The 20,681-nt window shown below is 55.2% G+C and overlaps 2 protein-coding genes across 4 annotated transcripts in view; one reads left to right on the top strand and one right to left on the bottom strand.

The window, feature by feature from the left end:
- SLX4 (SLX4 structure-specific endonuclease subunit) overlaps positions 1 to 18,413 on the top strand; it is a 31,054-nt gene extending 12,641 nt beyond the window's left edge. Inside the window, exons 6-15 of one of the 2 annotated variants that reach the window (XM_064362383.1) lie at positions 2,020 to 2,222; positions 2,337 to 2,653; positions 3,310 to 3,550; positions 4,004 to 4,092; positions 5,104 to 5,250; positions 6,526 to 6,692; positions 8,493 to 10,789; positions 14,947 to 15,049; positions 15,995 to 16,408; positions 16,825 to 18,413. In XM_064362383.1, coding sequence (XP_064218453.1) covers positions 2,020 to 2,222; positions 2,337 to 2,653; positions 3,310 to 3,550; positions 4,004 to 4,092; positions 5,104 to 5,250; positions 6,526 to 6,692; positions 8,493 to 10,789; positions 14,947 to 15,049; positions 15,995 to 16,408; positions 16,825 to 17,179 — 4,333 coding nt within the window. In that variant the 3' untranslated portion in view covers positions 17,180 to 18,413. The remainder of the gene's footprint in view (positions 1 to 2,019; positions 2,223 to 2,336; positions 2,654 to 3,309; positions 3,551 to 4,003; positions 4,093 to 5,103; positions 5,251 to 6,525; positions 6,693 to 8,492; positions 10,790 to 14,946; positions 15,050 to 15,994; positions 16,409 to 16,824) is intronic. The other variant, XM_064362384.1, reaches the window with a different exon arrangement.
- Positions 9,281 to 20,681, bottom strand: part of CLUAP1 (clusterin associated protein 1) — an 86,436-nt gene continuing 75,035 nt past the window's right edge. For both annotated transcript variants that reach the window (XM_064362386.1, XM_012441762.3), the window contains 4 exons: positions 20,160 to 20,557; positions 18,658 to 19,507; positions 10,998 to 11,160; positions 9,281 to 9,654 (listed from right to left, as the gene is read on the bottom strand). The gene's annotated coding sequence lies outside the window, so the exon portion shown is untranslated. The remainder of the gene's footprint in view (positions 9,655 to 10,997; positions 11,161 to 18,657; positions 19,508 to 20,159; positions 20,558 to 20,681) is intronic.

Raw genomic sequence — 20,681 nt, 5'->3', positions numbered from 1 at the left:
CACTTGACTGCATCCATTTCATTGGTGACTGGTTTATATGCTTGTTGCATGCTTTCCACCTCAGGGTAGTCCAATTTGCACAATGTTAATGTAAGATGATTATTTGGCACAGTTCAAAGAGTTGGTGATTGGCCACGCATGGTAGCTTATGCCTGTAATCTGAATACTTTGCCAGGGCAGAAGGATCACTTGAGGCCAGGAGTTCAAGACCAGCCTGGGCAACATAGCAAGACCCATCACTACAAAAAAAAATCAAAAAATTAGCTAGCCGTGGTGCTGCTCACCTGTAGTCCCAGCTACTTGGGAGGCTGAGGAAGGAGGATCACTCGAGCCTGGGAGGTCGAGGTTGCAGTGAGCTGTGATTGTACCACCGGACTCCAGCCTAGGCAACAGAGCCAGACCCTGTCTTAATAAACAAACAAAAACAACAAATTTGGTGAAACAGAAGTGTAGGACCCTCTTTTTTAAAAATCTTGCATGAATTAATGCTTAAAAGTTAAAATGAGAGGCCCTGCTCACAGCCAGGAAACAAGTCCTCAGCATGCAAACCACAGCCACCCAAGTGCTAGAGGGCTGGCCCTGCTCCACACTGCCCTGCCACTGAGGACACCAGAGCTGATACCAGGTTCATAGGAACAGAGGCAACTTGGGCCTTTGACTCCTCCAGGTTTGGGACAGCTGTCAGGAGCAAAGAGAAGGCCAAAGGTGACGGCCGTTTGTCCCACCCACTGCTTTGTACACAGGTCATGGGCAGCTGAGCTGGGCCAGGGCTGAGATGGCAGAGGGCAGAGGGGGATTCTCTTGGCAGGGAGCCCATCTGTATTTAGTACCTCCACACCAGCATGGCAGGGTTGCACGCCTTGAGGCCTTAGAATAGACGTCATCTAAGCCATTGCTTCTTTCTTGGCAGGACCGCACCAAAACCACCTGCTCAGATAATGTGTCCATGTCTGCTTTTAGAATACCTCCAAGTACTGAAACCAGATGTATGTGGGTCCATGTAGAAGGCTGTTAGAGTAGAAAAGTGCAGGAGCTGGATGCCCTTACGGGGTCTTTAAACCCCCAACCCCAAAGGCCAAGCCTATGGTCATCAGAACACATGCCCCAGCCTGAGCGCCTCACGTTCTCCCCACAGGCCAAACCTGGCCTGCTGGGGAGTGAGGAGGGGACAGAGTCTGTGTTCCCCTCACAGAGGCGGGGGATCTAGCTGCCCAGGCAGCTCCTTTCCCTCTGGGAGGCTGTGCTTATCTAGGTTCCTTGGAAGGGGAACTTGAGCCGTCCCGGGCCCAGTGGAGAGCGTAAGCTTTTGCAAAAGCCAGAGGCATGACTGCAGTGCAGGGAAGGTGGGTTCGGAGTGTGCTAAGTTCCTGCGTTGCCTCTGCCCTCCTCCTTCCTGCCCAGCTTGTTGGGAGTCACCCAGGCAGCCTAGGTTCTCTCCAGCTGGAAATGCTTCTGTTCATTTCCTCTAAACCAAACAAACTGCTGCCTATTGAAAATGCAGAGTCCCGGGGTGGCTGGTACAATGTCGACCATTGGCAGCCTAAGCTGGGAAGCCCTTCCTTCTGGCCATGGGCAGAGGCACTGCCCTGGAGCCCCTATAGGAAGGATCCTTTTCTGCTGGTGTGGCCAGGACTGTGTAAAGAGCATCGGAAGTACTGATGGGTGAAGGTGGTGGGAATCCAGGGAGCCAGCTCAGAGCCATCCATTGTTGACTCCACTGGACGGGCTGGGCCACATGAGGATGTGCAGGTACTGCAGGTGGCTCTGTACGTCTGCCGTGAGCCCGCTGGGCAGCGGCACATGAAGACACCCAGGCTCTCCTGTGCCTGGGCCCTGCTGAACTTTTGGCCTGGATTGAGTGAGCTCCCACGAGGCAGTAGAAGTGGGGGATGTGTCTGCCTGGCAGATCCACATCCATCCCTTTTCTCTCAGGCCCAGCCCTTGCCAGGCCAGTGTGACCAGCCTCAGAAGTGCACATGCCTCTAGCCCCAATAACTTTTCTCTGTGGCTGTCTTCTAGCTTCAGCGATCATGGTGGAGGTCTGAAACGGAGAGGACCCGCCAGCAGGAAGGAGCCACGCAAGAGGCGGAAGATAGACGAGACACCATCTGAGGACCTGCTGATGGCCATGGCTCTGTCCCGGTCAGAGATGGAGCCGTGTGCAGCTGTGCCAGCACTCAGGCTGGAAAGTGCCTTTTCTGAGAGGATAAGACCGGAAGCAGGTTTGTGTGGCCAAGAACAGAGACCACCAGCACCCACCTGGGAGAGAACACCAGCAGGTCCCAGGTGAGTGGATTGACTCCACCATTGATGGTGTCACTTTTGTTTCTCTCTAGAGAAGAAAAGTCGCAAGAAGAAACCCCCAGGTTCGCCTCCACTGTTGTTAGTCCAGGATTCTGAGACCACAGGCCGACAGATAGAGGACCGTGTGGCCTTACTCCTCTCTGAGGAAGTGGAATTGTCCAGCATGCCACCACTTCCCACCAGCAGGATTTTAAAGGAAGGGTGGGAAAAGGCAGGCTGGTATCTGCCTCCACCTGAAGGCAAGCAGAGCTTTCTGTGGGAGGGCAGCGCACTGACCGGGGCCTGGGCCGTGGAGGCCTTCTACACAGCCAGCCTGGTCCCTCCCCTCGTGCCCCAGCGGCCCGCCCAGGTGAGCCCCTCTCCTCAGGCATATGCCACGGGCTTTTGGGGGAGGCCGGCAGTCCCAGAACTGCTACACTGGGGATCCACAGCCAGGTGATGGCAAGTCCAGGAAAGAAAGGCAGAGGCGGGAGGGAGCCAGAGGGGCGCTTGGTGGCTACAGCTCTCTTCTCTGTGCAGCAGCTACACGGCCCTGCTGGTAGGATCAGGGAGGACCCTTGGTTTCCACCACGGACTGTGCTCCTAGAATTGTTGAAAATGCAGAGTCCTGGGGCCGCTGGCAAACTGCCTGAGACGGAGTCTGGGAATCTGCATTCCAAACACACGCTTCAGACGGCCCTGCAGCAGCTGGCCCTGGAGTCAGTACATACCTGCCTGAGGCCACTTGGAGGACTTCTGGCCTCTGACAAGCCTTTGAGCAGACTCAGATGCCACAGGCCTAGGCTTGGCCATGACAAGAGGAGGAGCCTGCTGACATGAGTGCTGGAGAATACCATCCCAGGGCTGCTCTGGGCTGTGGCTGGAGCCCCGGGGACCCTCCGTCCCCACAGCCAGTGTCCTGCTCGGTAGTTTTAAGTTCATCCATGCATACCACATGTGACGGCTTCTGCAGTGCGTGTCAGTGACAGTGGCCACATGGTTACTCTGCTTACCGGCCTCTTTTAGGTCCTCACGCAGGAGCCCATGCCACCGCTGGTGCCACCTGAGCAGTCAGAGCCGGGCATGCGAAGGTCACCCGCTCTCCACAGCACCCCGCCTGCAGGCTGTGACTCCAGGGAGCCATCACCTTCGGCCAGCCAGAGGGAGCACCAGGCCCTGCAGGACCTCATGGACCTGGCGAGGGAGGGGTTCAGCGCCAGCCAGTGGCCCGGCAGTGGGGGCCTGGCTGGCTCGGAAGGGGCCACAGGTGAGATGCTGGGTGGGACTCTGGGGCTGGCCCTGCCCTCCCGGGACTCCCCTCCCCGCGGCTGAGGCTGGCATGGACTGGCTCTTGCACCACTGCAACAGCAGCTCTGACCTGCTGGGAGAACACACTGCCTCTGGGCGCTTTTCATTTTTCTCAAAGGTGAATGTGGTGTAGACAACTCCATCATGATTTCCCTTCCACTTTAACCAAAGACAGAGCTGTCTGCCACAGCGAGGGAATCCTCTGGGTGAACTGTGTCCGTTTTGCCATTCTCTTACCTCCTGGGTGGGGTGGTGGTGAAACGGGGCGTGCGGGCTGGCTTTGCATGAAGGCGTCCTCAGATAGCGAGCGCCTCCTGAGGCATCACGGGCCGGCTCAGCCTGTGGTCAACTGTCTTGGTGGTAGAAGTGGCTGAGCCGTGACGTTCCTTTAATCTGCAAATCCTCCACTCAGGGTTGGACATGGTGCCCAGCAGCCTTCCTCTGACTGGGTTTGTGGTGCCATCACAGGACAAGCAGCTGGACAGGGGCGGCCGTGCCTCGGTAAGGACTGGCTCTGCCCCGAGCTCTGTGGTCCTGGCCACGCCCACTTGCCATGTATGTGGTGGGGTCAGCTCACCACTGGCCTCTAGCCCCCAATGCAAGTGCAACAGCCTCTCAAAAAGGTCTCTGCTTTCCAGAAGGTTGCCACATCCTGACAGCTGTGAGCAGAGCCACAGGCCCACAGTTGCCCTGGCGTTCCTCTAGGGGTCTGCCATGAGACTTCTGCCATTTCTGTCTGTGACTCCGTGGGGCACCTCAGGGTTGAGCCCCCAGAGCCTGCTCTCTCTGGAGTCCCAGGCGTGTGGGACCACAGTTTCTCAGTGCGGCTACCCCATCCAGGCATGCTCTGCTTGTTCCCCGGTAGCTGCGAGCTCACTGAGGGCTTGCTGTCCCTCCCCTTTGTGCAGATCCTGGGCTGGGCTCCAGACCACAGCGGAGCAGTCAGGCCTGGCCTCCCTGTCAGGGTGCTGTGTGGGGAGGACCCGGGGTGGGAGCTGGCTTGTCCCTAGAGTGGACCTCCTCCCGTTTGCATGTCAGTGTCAACCAAGCACTTCAAGCCAAGGGCCAGCCTGGGGACACCATCACAGAACCCGGCTGTCCTCTTGGCCAGGTCCCCAAGCTGCTTGGATTCAGGGTGCTTGTCCATCACAGGGCATGGGTATACCTCCTCGGAGCCCAGGTACCCTGCGGCCTGGCCCACGCAGTGTAGGAGTTGCCAGCGCTGCGGGTTCATATCTAGCCCCACGTCTGGCCTCTCCATGGGTGCCAGGGAACCCCCTGGAATAGAGAGTCAGAGGAACAACCTAGTGCTTTGCTCTTCTGTGCTGCTGACAGCTTTAGGGTCACTCAAAGGTGGAGCCCATTGTGGGAACCATTTTGGAGAGGAAAGGAGAGCACAGGTCCCGACTTGAGGCCCACCCTAGTGCCACCTCCTTGCAGGGAGCTTCCCACTGCCCAGGGAGAGGAACAGAGGTAGGCGAGGTGACGGCGCTTCCTCTCCTCCCACTCCAGCTCTCCCTTGGGCTGCTGGTTTCTGACTTTGGCACCATGGTCAATAACCCACACCTGAGTGACGTCCAGTTCCAGACAGACAGCGGGGAGGTGCTTTACGCCCACAAGTTTGTGCTTTATGCCCGATGCCCGCTCCTCATCCAGTATGTAAGTACACATGCCCTCCTTTTCCCCCGCAGCCCCCCACCCTCCCCACCACCTTTCTCTGACTAGGCTCTCCCCTTGCCTCAGGTGCTCTTCTTTCCCGCCTCCACCCCCCCCATCCCTGTCTCCCTCACTTCCTGCCCCCCTCACCATGTTCTCACCTTCTCCCTCCCCCTCCCATCCCCTTTCTGTAACAGTGGAGAAGATAAAGACCCATGCTTGAGGTTAGGAGCGGGTGTGAGGGGGTGGCCTCAGAATTGGGAAACCGGCTTTTTCATTCTGTTAAATGAAAGTTCATTGTTTCCCAGAATTGTTTTCTCTTTTCTCTATTTGCATAATTACAAAGGCTCCCAATTGATCTCTTCAGGGTTGAGGTGCTGGTGAACCTTTTGTTTTCAGACTTGAAAGCATTTGACTTCAGTGTCAGCAGGAACTCAGGGAGCTATTCTCAGTCTCTGTCAAAGTTCTGGAGCCCAGATGTGTCTATCAGGAGGAATCTAACTGGGTCCTAGCATGTCTATTCTCAATACGATTTGACCACAGACAAGTGTTAAGCCTCACCTGTAAAATTATTGGCCAAAAATATGCAGCAGCACTGGCAACGCTTTACCTGGGGCATGGAGCTGCTTGTAAGACTAGGGACCGGGCTCGGCGGCTCATGCCTTAAATCCCTGTACTTTGGGAGACTAAGGTGGGAGGATTGCTTGAGGCCAGGAGTTCAAGACCAGTCTGAACAGCATAGAGCCCATCTCTACAAAAAAAATTTTAAATTAGCCTAGGGGCCCAGTACAGTGGCTCACACCAGTAAGTCCAGCACTTGGAGACGTTGAGGAGGGCGGATCACCTGAGGTCAGGAGTTTGAGACCAGCTTGGCCAACATGGTGAAACCCCGTCTCTACTAAAAATACAAAAACTAGCCAGGCATGGTGCTATGCACTTGCAATCCCAGCTACTCAGGAGGCTGAGGCAGAAGAATCGCTTGAACCCGGGAGGCGGAGGCTGCAGTGAGCCGAGATTGTGCCACTGCACTCCAGCCTGGGTGATAGAGTGAGACTCCAGCTCAAAATAAAAATAAAAATTAGCTTAGGAGTTGAAGGCTGCAGTAAGCTATGCAGCTTACTGCACTCCAGCCTGGGCAACAGGAGGAGATACTCCTGGAAATTCTCTAAAAAGAAAAATAAAAAGACTAGTGACTTGCAGGACACCCGAGACTGTCTGCTTTGCTCCAAGTTACAACTGTCTGACCGGTAAACCCTCTGTGTTGCATTTCACCTTCAGGTGAACAACGAAGGCTTCTCTGCTGTAGAGGACGGGGTTCTGACCCAGCGTGTCCTGCTGGGTGACGTGAGCACTGAGGCCGCCCGCACGTTCCTGCACTATCTCTACACTGCGGACACTGGCCTTCCTCCTGGCCTGAGCTCAGAGCTGAGCTCCCTGGCACACAGGTCTGGATTGCTCCCCAGCTTTTGAAATTAACTGGCAGGTTGACAGCTCAGGGGAGGGTTGTGCTGCACAGGGGTCGGGGCTGAGGCTGAGCGAACTAAGAGTCCTGTTTATACCTTTTAATCCCAAGTCCACGACCAGCAATGACCCTGTGGAACAGGGTGTATTAGGTGAAAGTCAGGCCAGAACAGACATTTGGCAGGGGTGCCAAGCACTGGATGGGGAGGACTGTCAAGCCCTGTGGGTTGTTTTTGTTTTTGTTTTTTATAGAGACGGGGTTTCACCATGTTGGTCAGGATGGTCTCGATCTCTTGACCTCGTGATCCACCTGCCTTAGCCTCCCAAAGTGCTGGGATTACAGGCGTGAGCCACCACGCCCGGCCAAGCCCCCTGGGTTTTTAGCCCCCTGGGTGTGATAAGAAGAGAATGGGGTAGGCGTGGTGGCTCATGCCTGTAATCTCAGCACTTTGGGAGGCTGAGAAAGGCGGATCACCTGAGGTCAGGAATTCGAGACCAGCCTGGCCAACATGGTGAAACCCCGTCTCTACTGAAAATACAAAAAAAATTAGCTGGGCCTGGTGGCGTGTGCCTGTAATCCCAGCTACCCAGGTGACTGAAGCAGGAGAACTGCTGGAACCTGGGAGGTAGAGGCTGCAGTGAGCTGAATTGGGCCACTAAACTCTACTATACTATATCAAAAAAAAAAAAAAGAAGAAGAAGAGAATGGCCCTTGGCTACAGTGACCTGAACAAATGGGTCCTTTCCAGAGTCCCAGAAAACAGGCGTGGAGAGAATGCTTAGGCTGTATCTTGGTACACCACAGCTCCCCTGGCTTGTCCAACCAGCATCTTAGGAGAGAGACAGCAGCTCAGCAGGGACAAGTGTTGTACCTTGGACAGCGCCTCTGCCTCCGATGAGGCTCATCCAAAGCTGCATCCTCCCTCCACTGCTCTCTTAGGAAAGGAACGGCTCGGCCTCTGGGGTTTGAAATGAACTGATTAGGCCACAGAGCCTTCAAACAGGTGGCCGGCTGGCCAACTGGCCTGGCCTGACCTGACAGACTGGGTCTGCTGTGGATTGTCTGATGCCATGTCTTTTCATTCATTTTTTATTTTTTGGAGAGACAGGGTGTCGCTACGTTGCTCAGGCTCTTCCTGAACTCTTAGCCTCAAGCAGTCCTCCTGCCTCAGCCTCCCAAAGTGCTAGGATTTTGGGCATGAGCCACTGTGGTAGCCTTTTTCATCTTTTTAGAGACAGGGTCCCTTGCTGTTGCCCAGGCTGGATTGCAGTGGCATGATCACAGCTCAATACAGCCTTGAACTCCTAGGCTAATTTTTGTATTTTTTTGTAGAGATGGACACTTGCTGTGTTGTCCAAGCTGATCTCAAACTTCCAGCCTTGAGTGAGCCTGCTATCTTGGCTCTCAAAGTGCTGGGATTTCAGGCATGAGCCACCACCCCTGGCCCTGACACTGTGTCTTGGGGGCCTCTGAGGCAGCACAGACTCCCCAGTTTTGCAGCCTTGCCAATCCCTGTTACCTCACACTCAGCCCAACACACACCTTTATGTCTGCAGCTGTAGTTAGCAAGCCCTGCTTTAAGTGTCTTGAGTCTCTGGTGTCTGGAACTAAGTGGCCTGGGTGTTTCTGGGCAGGAGTGTGGGCGCCACCTTCAGAGGGAGCAGGGCATGGGTCACGGTCATTCCTCCTGGTGAAGACTCTGCTCTGGTCCCCCACCCCACGGGGATGCCCGGAGCCTACCTCCATGCAGAGTGGCGATGACTCCCGATGTTTTGTGTTGCAGGTTTGGCGTGAGCGAACTTGTTCACCTGTGTGAACAGGTGCCTGTTGCCACAGATTCAGAGGGCAAACCATGGGAGGAGAAGGCAGCTGAGAATTGCGAAACCAGGGCGGAGAATTTCCAGGAACTCTTGAGGTCAATGTGGGCAGATGAAGAGGAGGAAGTGGAGACTTTGTTGAAATCCAAGGGCCATGAAGAAGATCAAGAAAAAGTGAATGAAGAAGAAATGGAAGAAATTTATGAATTCGCAGCTACTCAGCGAAAGCTGCTCCAGGAAGAAAGGGCATCGGGTACTGGCGAGGACGCTGACTGGCTGGAGGGGGACACTCCGGTCTCTGGGCAGCTCTTTGCAAGTGTCCAGGTGCAGGAACAGCGGGACAAGGTAGAGGCGGTGGAGCCATCGGGGCTGGGAGATGAGGCTGACACCACCTGGGAGAAGGTGGGACAGTGCACCCTCCCACTGCCCCAGGGCCAGTGCTCAGGGACACTGGGACCGGAGGCCCCTGAGCAGGAGGCACCGGAGGAGGCACTTAGCCATTCCAGCTGCTCCAGCCCTTCCGGGGGCTGCCGGGCAGAGAGGAAAAAAAGCTCCCTTACACGCTCAGATGATGCTGGGGATTATGAACAGCTCTTCTCTTCAACTCAGGGAGAGTTCTCAGAGCCGTCACAAATAACCAGTGAGCCCGAGGAACAGGGTGGCGCCGTCAGGGAAAGGGGGCTGGAGGTTTCTCATCGCCTGGCTCCCTGGCAGGCGTCTCCACCACACCCATGCTGCTCCCTACTGGGGCCTCCCCAGGGTGAGAGTCCCTGCCAGTCTCACCACCTTCATCATACAAGCGGGTGGGCCCTGTCGACACCCCGGTCCCGCAGCAGAACTTCCCAGGTGGGGTCCTCAACCCCGCCATCTCCAGCTGTGCCATCAAAGCAGAAGAGGGAGAGGAGTGTCCTCATGCTGTCTAACGAGCCAGGCCAGAAAGGCAAAGAGTGTCAGTCCATGCTGGAGCGCAGAGATAAGGGGGTCCTGATGTCCCCAGAAAAATCTCTGTCCATTGACCTAACACAGTCAAATCCTGACCATTCAAGTTCCAGATCTCAGAAATCTTCATCCAAAATGAACAAAGAAGATGAGGTCATCCTCTTACTGGACTCAGATGAGGAGCTGGAGCTGGAAAAATCCAAAAAGAAGTCCGTTTTTAGTGATCCCCTGGAAGAAAAGAAAGCTCTAGAAATTAGCCCTAGATCCTGTGAGCTGTTCTCCATCATTGACGTTGATACAGATCAGGAACCTTCCCAGAGCCCACCCGGAAGGGAAGGCTTGCTGCAGCGGGAGGACCAGGCGGGCCTGCCAAAGAATCGGGGCTCTTGGGGCAGCAGAGAGGCTCCCTGGCTGTTCTGTGACCGTGAGAACAGCCCCAAAGAGGGCAGCACCACAGACACCTCGTGGCTGGTGCCCGCCACCCCGCTGGCAGGCAGAAGCCGAGAATGTTCTTCCCAGACCCAAATCAGCAGCCTCAGGAGTGGGCCGGCCGTAGAGGCAGTGACTCAGCACATGCCCAGGCCCTCGGTAGGAAACAGGGAAGGGAACGAAGCCGCTCAGAAGCTTTCGGTCATCAGGCCCCAGATACCGTCCTCATGCTGCACTCCTGCCTCTCCAGGAACTTCTGACGGCAGAAGGCAAGGCCACAGAAGTCCTTCCTGTCCCCACCCCGAGGGCCACCTGCACTCCTCTCCGCTGGCTCCATGTCCCATCTCAGGGGGCCACACCCACTTCAGCAGGCGGTTCCTGAAACACTCGCCACCTGGGCCAAGCTTTCTGAATCAGACTACAGTGACTGAAGTCGTGGAACTCGGGGACAGTGACGATGAGCAGGAGGTGGCCTCCCATCAGGCCAACAGCAGCCCCTCACTGCACACTGACCCCCCAATTCCAATTGACAATGGCTGCTGGCACATGGAGCCCCTCTCGCCAATTCCCATTGACCACTGGAACCTGGAGCGGACCGGCCCCCTGAGCACCAGCAGCCCCAGCCTCAGGATGAAGGAGGCCACCGACAGCTGTGACTGCTGCTCCCCGGGACTCCTGGATACCACCCCCATCCGAGGAAGCTGCACTGCCCAGCGGAAATCACAAGAGAAGTCCTCGGGTGCGGGCTCCCTGGGGAACAGCAGGCTGAGCGTTCTGAATTCTGCTCTGTGGGATGATTGGGATGGGGAAGAGCAGAGGCCTCCGGAGACCTCTTCTCCCACCCAGATGCTAAGCACCAGTGGAGCTCAGAAGCCCAAAGGCTTAGAGACGCCAAGTAAGTAGCTGGGAGAGCTGGGGAGGAGACTGTCTTTCTGACGCTTTTACACTAAGTGGGTATGGAGATCGGTCATGCGACCCAGGGACAGGTGGTGCTGAATGCCTGCTGACCTGAGGCACAACACTTCTGCTGCCTTCCAGACTCCCCTCCACCTACTAAGCCAGTAAGTCAGGGTTTCCCAAACTTGCCTGGAACTAGTGCTTACCTGGGCATGTGTTAAAAATCCACGTCTGTGGACTCCTCTCCAGAACACGGAGCCAGCACCTCCAGAGGCCGAGACTCGTTCAACAAGTATCGGCGTGCCTTAAGATCGGGCCAGGGTGGTTCTTTAGAATGTTAACTGCAGGACCCAGCAATTCCACTTTTGCCTGTGTATCCAAAAGAATTAAAAACAGGGACTCAGACACGCATGTTCATAGCAGCACTATTCACAGTCGCCAAAAGGCGGAAGCAATGCAAATGCCCGTCAGCAGGTGAATGGGGAAACCAAACGTGGTCCATCTAGAAAATGGAAGTGTTCGGCCACAAAGGAGCGAGGCACTGACATACGCCACAGCGTGGACGCCCCGGGAAACACGCTGCCAGGTGAGAGAAGCCAGACATCGAAGGTCATGTACTGTCTGCGTTCATGGATAGGAAATGTTTAGAATAGGCAACTCCAGACAGAATGCAGGTTAGTGGTTGCCCTGGGTTGGAGGGAGGGGGAATGATAGCTTATGGGGTACGGGGTTTCCTTCTGGGGTGCTGAAATGTTTTGGAATAGAGGTGATGGTTGCACAACACTGTGAATACTTACTGCCACTGAATTGTGCCCTTTAAGATTTATGTGAATTTCACTTCAATTAAGAAAAGAAACAGGTGGGGCAAGCGTGAAAGGCTGTGAGGCCCGTTCTTCCTGGTCCCCCCAGGTGCAGGGATGCCACCTTCCTGCTCATTTCAGTCCCGGGGGAGAGTCAGAGCCCCAGGTGTCGGCCCCTCCCCTCGGTGCTGCTACCGGAAATCCAGACTAATGAGGCCACTGACAGTGCCCCCTGCCCTCAGGGGCTTCTTATAGCACACCTGGCCCAGCCTTTCTAACCAGTTCCCAGGGAGCGCTGTGAGAACAGGCGGAGGGGGCGTGAGAACAGGCGGAGGGGGCTGGAGAGCAGATCTGAGGGGGGCTTTACGGTGTTGCTGTGGCCACAGGAAGAATCCGCCTTTCTCAGGAGATGTTTGCGTTCAAAGGGCTCCATGGTGATAAAATGGTCATAAAAGAGAGAAGAACCCAAAGTCCCTCTGTTCCTCATGTGTCACCGGGCTGGAGTGCAACCTCCACCTCTGGGTTCAAGAGATTCTCCTGCCTCAGCCTCTCAAGTAGCTGAGACTACAGGCATCGGCCACCAAGCCCGGCTAAGTTTTTATTTTTAGTAGAGAGGGGGTTTCACCATGTTGGTCAGGCTGGTCTTCAGCTCCTGACCTCAGGTGATCCACCCGCCTCGGCCTCCCAAAGTGCTGGGATTACAGGCGTGAGGCACCTCGCGTTGCCTATTATTTTTTAAAATAATAGCTTTATTTAGATATAATTCACATACCATAAAATCTACCCTTTTGGGGCAGGTGCGGTGACTCACGCCGGCAATCCCAGCACTTTGGGAGGCTGAGGCGGGCGGATCACAAAGTCAGGAGTTTGAGACCATGCTGGCTAACATGGTGAAACCCTGTCTCTACTAAAATTATAAAAAATTAGCCAGGCGTGGTGGCATGTGCCTTTAGTCCCAGCTACTCAGAGGGCTAAGGCAGGAGAAATGCTTGAACTGGGGAGGCAGAGGTTGCAGTGAGCCCGGATTGCACCACTGCACGCACTCCAGTCTGAGCGACAGGGTGAGACTCCGTCTCAAAAGAAAAACAAAAAAACTACCCTTTTAAAATGGACAGTTCAGTGGTTGTTAGTCCATTCACAGTGTTATACCATTGTCACCACTCTAATTCCAGAACATTCTCATCATCTCAACAATAAATCCCAAACCCATGAGCGGTCTCTCCCCTTCCCCTTCCCCCAGACCTGGCAACCAAGAATCTACTTTCTGTCTGTATGGATTTGTCTATCCTGGACATGTCATATAAAAGAGCCACTAATATGTGGCCTTTTGTGGCTGGCTTCTTTCACTTAGCATACAGTTTTCAAGATTCATACATGTTGTAGCATGGATCAGTACTTTATTCCTTTTTATTCTGTTTTGTTTTTGTTTAAGACAGAGTCTCGCTCTGTTGCCCAAGCTAGAGTGCAGTGGCACAATCTCGCCTCACTGCAACCTCTACCCTCCTGGTTCAAGCAATTCTCCCACCTCAGCCTCCCGAGTAAGTGGGACTACAGGCATCTGCCACCTGTAATTTGCATTTGTAGAGACAAAGTTTCATCATGTTGACCAGGCTGATCTCAAATCCTGACCTCAAGTGATCCACCCACCTCAGTCTCCCAAAGTGATGGGATTACAGGCCTGAGCCACTGCACCCGGCCAGTTTTTGAGTCAGCGTTCTTGCTCTGTTACCGAGCCTGGAGCGCAGTGACACAATCAGAACTCAACCTCCTGCAGCCTTGATCTCCCAGGTTCAAGTGATCCTCCCACCTCAACCTCCTGAGTAGCTGGGACTACAGGCAGGTGCCACCATGCCTGGCTAATTTTTTTTTTTTTTTTTTTTTGTAGAGACAGGGTCTTGCTATGTTGCTCCGGCTTTGGGCATACATTCCTTTCTATGTCTGAGTAATACCCCACTGATGGCATGCCAGTTTTGCTTATTCATGCAACCGTTATGAACATGTGGGTTGTTTTTACTTTTTGGCTGTTAATAATGCCACTTAGGAACATTCACATGCAAGTTTTTGTGTAGACGGAAGTTTTCATTCTTCTTGGTTCTATACTTAGCAGTGGAATTGCTGGGTCATATGGCAACTGTGTGTAGCATTTTGAGGAACTGCTAGACTATTTCCCAAAGTGACTGCACCGTCTTCTATCTCTACCAACACTTGTTATTCTTTCTTCTTGTTGTAGTTGTGTTTGTTTTGAGACAAGGTCTTGCTCCACTGCCCAGGCTGGAGTGCAGTGGTGTGTTCACGGCTTGCTACAGCCTCAACCTTCCTGGCTGATGTGATCTTCCCACCTCAGCCTCCCGAGTAGCTGGAACTACAGGCTTGGGCCACCGCACCCAGCTGGTTTTTCTTTTTGTTTCTTTTTGTTTTTGTAGAGATGGGGTTTTGCCACGTTGCCCAAGTGCTCTGTGTTTTTGTTACGGCCGTCCTCGCGGGCGTGCAGTGGTATCTCACTGTGGTTTTGACTTGAACTTCCCTGATGACTAATGATGTTGGGCAGTTTTTTATGTGGTTATTGGCCATTCTGTACATTTTCTTTGGAGAAACATATGTTCACATTCTTTGCCCATTTTTTTAATTGGGTGGTTTTTTTTGTTATTACATTGTAAATAACTGGGTTTTTTAAATTGATGAATTATTTTAAAAAAACAAAACTGACATCTAAGCCTGTTTTCTTTCTTTCTTTGTTCTTTTTTTTAGAGACAGAGTCTCGCTCTGTTGCCCAGGCTGGAGTGCAGTGGTGCAGTCTCAGCTCACTGCAACCTCAGCCTCCCAAGTAGCTGAGGTTACAGGCGCAAGCCACCACGCCCAGTTAATTTTTATATTTTCACTAGAAACAGGGTTCCACCATCTTGGCCAGGCTGCTCTGGAACTCCTGACCTCATGATCTGCCCACCTCGGCCTCCCAAAGTGCTAGGATTACAGGCGTGAGCCACTGCACCCAGCCAAGCCTGTTTGAAGAGTATCAGTGTGGCCCATTGTCTCAAGTTGCCACTGTGGTTCAGACATTTTTAAGTTTACGTGTAAGACATAGTCACGTGCTGTGCTGTTGGGTTGAGTAGCCCCAGGAGCCCTGTTCAGCTGGCATGTGTTATGCAAGGTGTGGCCCTCAGTGCATGTACCCAGTGCTGTCAACGGGAAGCCCGGCTCCAGACAGGGAAGGGGTGGCCGTTGTTGCTTTCATGGAGCAAAAGTGATGCTTGCGTTATCTTCAAGTGCAGTATTCCTCTTGGTGACACTACTGGGATCACACGTGGGAAATCCGTGTCCCTCGTGCTAAAACATGTGCTTTTTTTGTTTTACCCAGAAGGTGCTAATCGGGAGAAGAATTTGCCCCCGAAAGTGCCCATAACTCCAATGCCACAGTATTCCATTATGGAGACCCCGGTGCTGAAGAAGGAACTGGATAGGTTAGTGGTCTTCCAAGCTTGCCCACAGTGAGCTTTTCCCTCCCACGAGTAACCAAGTTTCACAGGCCTGGGGGTGGAAGGGTCCCCCACGTGGTCCCTTGAGGTCTGGTGGATGCAGCTGACCCAGGCTTGGGAGGAAGGGTCTGCAGTCTGCTCCGTGGGGAGCATGCTTGACTGCTGGGTGCCGGGGTGAGCCGCCCAGTCCTCTCTGTGCACCCTTCCCAGGGAGCCAACACATAGACTCCGGCATGTCACCCATGGGCAGCAGGTCCCCATGTTCTTTGTGGATGGAAGTGGCCCCTAGCCAGAGCAGTCTGAGTGAGGAGGCCTGATTTTTTTAAAAGAACATTGAACTCTCACATCCACATGATGGTGCTCTTCCGCTCAGGCACCCGTGGAGGCTACTGCTGCCACCATCCCTCAGAGCTGGGAGCAGTGTATCTTTTGTCTATTTTTAATTTTATTTTTGGAGACAGAGTCTCACTCTGTTGCCCACGTTGGAGTACGTGATCTTGGCTCACTGTAGCCTCAACTTCCCGGGCTTAAGCGATCCTTCTACCTCAGCCTCCTAGTAGCTATGACTACAGGCGACACCATCACACCTGGCTAATTTTTGTAGTTTTTGTAGAGACGGGGTCTTGCTGTGTTGCCCAGACTGGCCTTGAACTCCTGGACTCAAGCGATCCTCCTGCCTTGGCCTCACAAACTGCTGGAATTGTAGCCATGAGCCATTGTGCCCGGCTGGCATGTTTCATTTGGAATCATCAGAGTAAGCTTAGTTGGAGACACTAACCTCGGATGCTCACGGAAGTCAGGCATCTACGGTTTGTCACATAAGCCATTCGCTGAATGCACTGGGCATCATTCTTTGCTACGATGGAGAACAGTGTGGAGCGTGGGCCAGCCCTGTGGGTGGGTCCTGAGGTCCACCTGTCTCTCCGTCAGGTTTGGAGTCCGCCCTCTGCCTAAACGCCAGATGGTTCTGAAGCTGAAGGAGATATTCCAGTACACGCACCAGACCCTGGACTCAGACTCCGAGGACGAGAGCCAGTTCTCACAGGTGCTGCTGCAGGCGCCTCACTGCCAGACCCTCGCCTCCCAGACCTGCAAGGCTTCAAGGGCAGCGGTCCATGCACAGCAGGAGGCCACCACAGGACCCGAGGCCCGTAGGCCCAAGGGACCTGCTAAGACCAAGGGCGCCCGACATCAAAAGAAGCATCCTGAAAGCATCACACCCCTGAGCAGGTCACCTGCCAAAGAGGCACCTCCAGGCCTCGATGACGACGCCCAGCTCCCAGCCTCCCAGGAATCCGTGGCCACCTCTGTAGATGGCAGTGACAGCTCTTTGAGCTCACAGAGGTAACCGGGTGGACGCGATGGGGTCAGTGGCCTCATGTATTCTCTGGCCCGTGGGTGTGAGGGTTGGCACAAGCGAGGCCTAATGGCCAATCTTCAGACACCCCTATCACCTTCTGGGTGTGACCTGTGGGAAAGCCAGGTGGGTTTAGAGGGCTGGTTCTCTGACTCCCACCCCTGCACAGGCCTCCTGGTTCCCACCCTGCATGCTGGATATTTCTGGCTGGGCGGGATCCCGCTGGATCAGCCTGCAGGGATCTCTCAGGCCCATCCTGCCACCCTGGGGGTCGTCTGTGCCACAGGCCAGGCTCCATGGGAGCCGTAGAAACACCCTCCTTCCTCCTTCCTTTAAAGAGGCTCCTGGTCTGAGGGGCCGGAGAGAAAGGGGTTGCAAAATGTCCGGGTCTGGCTCTTTTCAGTTCTTCCTCCTGTGAGTTTGGAGCGGCATTTGAGTCTGGAGGTGAAGAGGAGGAGGGCGAGGACGAGGTCAGTGCCTCCCAGGCAGCCGTGCAGGTGGCGGACACGGACGAGGCTCTGAGACGCTACATCCGCTCCAAGCCGGCCCTGTACCAGAAGGTGCTGCTGTACCAGCCCTTTGAGCTGGGGGAGCTGAAGGCCGAGCTGAAGCAGAATGGCCTCTGCGTGTCCTCGGGCAGGCTGTTGGACTTCCTGGACACCCACTGTATCACCTTCACCACCGCCGCCGCCCGCAGGGAGAAGCTCCAGGGCAGGAGGCGGCAGCCTCGGGGCAAGAAGAAGGCAGAGCGGAACTGACGGGCTGTCCTCAACCCCACCCCACCCCGCCATCAGCAGCCCCCACCCTTGCCATCTTCGGGGAGGACCTAGGACACCCAGTGTGGGTCAGGCCTCCACAGGCATTTCTGGGCCTCGAGACCACATCAGCTGTGCACTGTGATGACAACCAGAGCCCAATCCAGGGCGGGCTTCCTCCTCTGCTCTCTGCTTTCCAGAGTGGCATTTGGAGCGTGTCATCCATTGAATTTAGACTTCAGCCCCTTCCTGTCTGTGCCCACAGTGTGTCTCCCTTTTTTTTTTGGGAGATGGAGTCTCATTCTGTCACCCAGGCTGGAGAACAGTGGCGCGATCTCAGCTCACCATACCCTCCGCCTCCCGGGTTCAAGCCATTCTCGTCTTAGCCTCCCAGGTAGTCGGGACTGCAGGCGCATGCCACCATGTCTGGGTAATATCTTTGTATTTTAGTAGAGACAAGGTTTCGCCGTGTTGCCCAGGTTGGTCGCGAACTCCTGAGCTCAGGCAATCCAACCGCCTTAGCCTCCCAAAATGCTGGGATTACAGGTGTGAGCCACCTCACCCGGCCCAGTGTGTCTCCATTTAACCCAGTAGGGCCCTCGTGTGTCCCAGAGGGGCAGTGGGCCATCACCATTCAGGCAGGGCAAGGCCTATTCTGCCACATCTGCCACCCTCTGAGCCCGCCAGTCCTGGGCACAGCTGCCCCACACGTCTGTCCTGATGTGGACATCAGGTCCAGCCTGCCCTAGTGGCCCAGGCCAGTCCTCCTAAGCACTCAGGCCAACCCCAGCCACCACCAGCCTGAGACCAGGTTTCCTCAGACTCCCCTCACTGCCACGGCCCAGGTGCAACTTTCCTGGCCCAGCTGCGCTGCCTGGACACTTGCCATTGTCACCAGCAGTCTCCAAACTGGACAGTGCACAAGGGCCCAGAACAACTCTGATGTCCCCAAAACAAGCATGTTCACTAGCGGGTTCCATCCATTTGGGTTAAAGCTGCCTCCAATCCCAGGAGGAGTGTGGAGGAAGGCGACGGCCAGGAAAGGAAACCTCGGTCTCTCCATCCTTGTGAATGTCCTCATCTGTTTCAAATGCAGTGCAGTCAGTTTTATATGATGTGCAATAAACCAAAATGGCTTTATTAAAACCTCCTGGCTGCCACACTCCAGGAAGATCACGAGGGAAACAGGCAGGAGCTGGAGACACCGTGGCCCCTTGGCTCCCAGCCCTGCACCTGCAGAAGCCCCTACCTTGTGCCCGCTCTTTGCGTCGGGGTAACCTGGGCCTGCTGTCTCCTCATTTCAGTTCCTAGACCAGAGATGCATCCACGTACCTGCATTCAATTGAGCCCTGGCCGGGTGCCAAGCTCCAGCCCCTGATCCTCGAAGTGGGGCGCAAGCACCTCCAGCAGCTGCCTCAACAGGGAGTTGCTACTAAAGCAGATTTAGATCCCCACCGTGCCCACCCCACCCCATAACTCACCGAGTCAGCATCTGCCTTTACCAGTGCGTCCCGTCCAGCGGAGGACCTGGTGGGGCGTCAGGCTCCCGTGGCCTGAAGGGCCGTGTCGGGACAGCCTCTCAGAAGAGAGGTTTGTGAGCTGTGTCTTCTGGGCAAACAGCATTTAGGGAGTGAAATGTGGTTTCAGGCACTCGTGCTGTGTCCTGGCACGTGACCCGGTGGAGAGGCCCAGTCCTCGCAGCTTACAGAGCCCTTAAGGGCGGACAATTTGAGAGCCTGAGATCAGCTGTGATCAATCTGAGGCTGGCCTTTGGCCTGTTTTGGAAGGCATCATGCACTGCTGCCTTGGTGGGCTGACCCCCTCCCTGGTGTTCGGGAGGTGACAGGGAGTGGGGAAGGTGGGGGACTCAAGGCCCCTGTCTGGCCTCACAGGGTTTGTGGTTTGGATGCATTCGTTGTGTCCCATGACTTAAGAGTTCAGAACGTCAAGGCTGGTAAAGGCTGGCTGGGGGAGGAGTTCCAAGTAGTTAACAAGCTGCGCTAGGAGCCTCAAGTGCGGTGTGAGCCCAAGGCTGGGGCAGGCATGGCCTGGGGACTGGATCCGAGCCTCACCGTGACCTTGGATCCAGTTGGGGCTGCTGGATGCTCCCTGGGCGGACAGGGGCCGGCGCTGGCAGAGGCTCCGTTTATGCAGTGCCGCCGGCCAGGGGACCGGGTCCTGGCCTTGAACCTGTACAATGCAGCATTTCCTTGTCCTGAAACAAGCTGTGAAGCAGCTGATTCCTCCAGAGGGAAAGGGGTTGAAGGAGCATCCGGGAGTAGACGTCCCCGCCACAGAGATGAGGCTGACACAGCACAAAACTAGGTCCAGCTGACAGACAGAAAAGGAAGATGCCTTCTCACAGCACCTGCAGTGAAGCTGGCGGGCAGTGGGGCCTCCTTGTGGACAAGGCGGGAGGGAGTCCCTTCCAGGAGTGACTGAGAAGGAAGCTGGCAGGCCGGGCGTGGTGGCTCCCACATGTAATCCCAGGGCTTTGGGAGGTCAAAGCAAGAGGATCACTTGAGCCCAGGAGCTTGAGACCAGGCTGAGCTAACATAGTGAGACCAAGTCTCTATTTTGAAAACGACATTTAAAAAGAAAATTTCTAAAGGGGGAAAAAAAAAAGCTAGCAGCAGAACTTACATTTGGTAACCCAACTAGATCAGAAAATGGTGGGGGGATGTCCATGCCTCGCTGTAATGTGACTGGGCCTCCAGGCCTGCGTCACTTCTGGTGGTCCCAACTTGGCATGGCTTGGGCATGGCCCCTCAAGGCAGTCACAGGGGAGCTACAGCCCAGCCTGGGCCCAGGCGAGGGGCTCACAGAGAAAGAGCCTGCAGGCGGGGCCTTGAGCTGTTGCCGAGTTAGGAAGTTGCTGCCTGCCCGGCTGACCCCAGCTCTGGGTGGACAGAAAGCCCCTGAGTGAGAACAGCGAGGGAGCCCCCATCACACCCCCCACCCAGGAGCCAAGAGGACTGCCCACCTGGTTCTCAGCAGAGGCGGCAGAGTGGGGAACAGGACCAGCCTTTTGTGGACTGATGGACATTCCTGTGAGAGGGAGGAACGTGGGCTGGGCCAGGCTGGGCTGCTCCCTGAGATCCCATGGATCTGTGTCCTCTCAGGCTCTGCATCCATCCCTCGTGAGCCATGGAGGGAGGCAGAGTGAGCTTCTGGCCCCTTTCATGTGACAGATACCCACCGGGCCCCTGCGGTTTCCAACATCCTGTGAGCGGCCTGGTTTCAGGCGCCTTTGCTGTTCCCCACAGCTGAGGCTGCAGCCACTGGGTCTGCACCCTGCTTGCCTGGAGCCTCAGGCAGGCTTCTCAAGGGCCATCATGTCCTCCTAGCATCCAGCGCTTCCTAGGTGCTCAGAAAACATTGCTGGGAGGGAAGGAGGGAGGGAAAAGTTAAGAAGGCAGGCAGGCAGGGGAATGTGCAGGAGCACCTCTGATCTGCTGCCTCAGCCCCCTCCCCTCCATCACCCACACAGGCTCTCGGGAACCAG

The sequence above is a fragment of the Aotus nancymaae genome, unplaced genomic scaffold (genome assembly GCF_030222135.1).
Source record: "Aotus nancymaae isolate 86718 unplaced genomic scaffold, 86718_ANA_hifiasm-v0.15.2.pri h1tg000049l, whole genome shotgun sequence".
Lineage (NCBI taxonomy): Eukaryota > Metazoa > Chordata > Mammalia > Primates > Aotidae > Aotus > Aotus nancymaae.
This window is presented reverse-complemented; position numbering and strand designations above follow the sequence as displayed.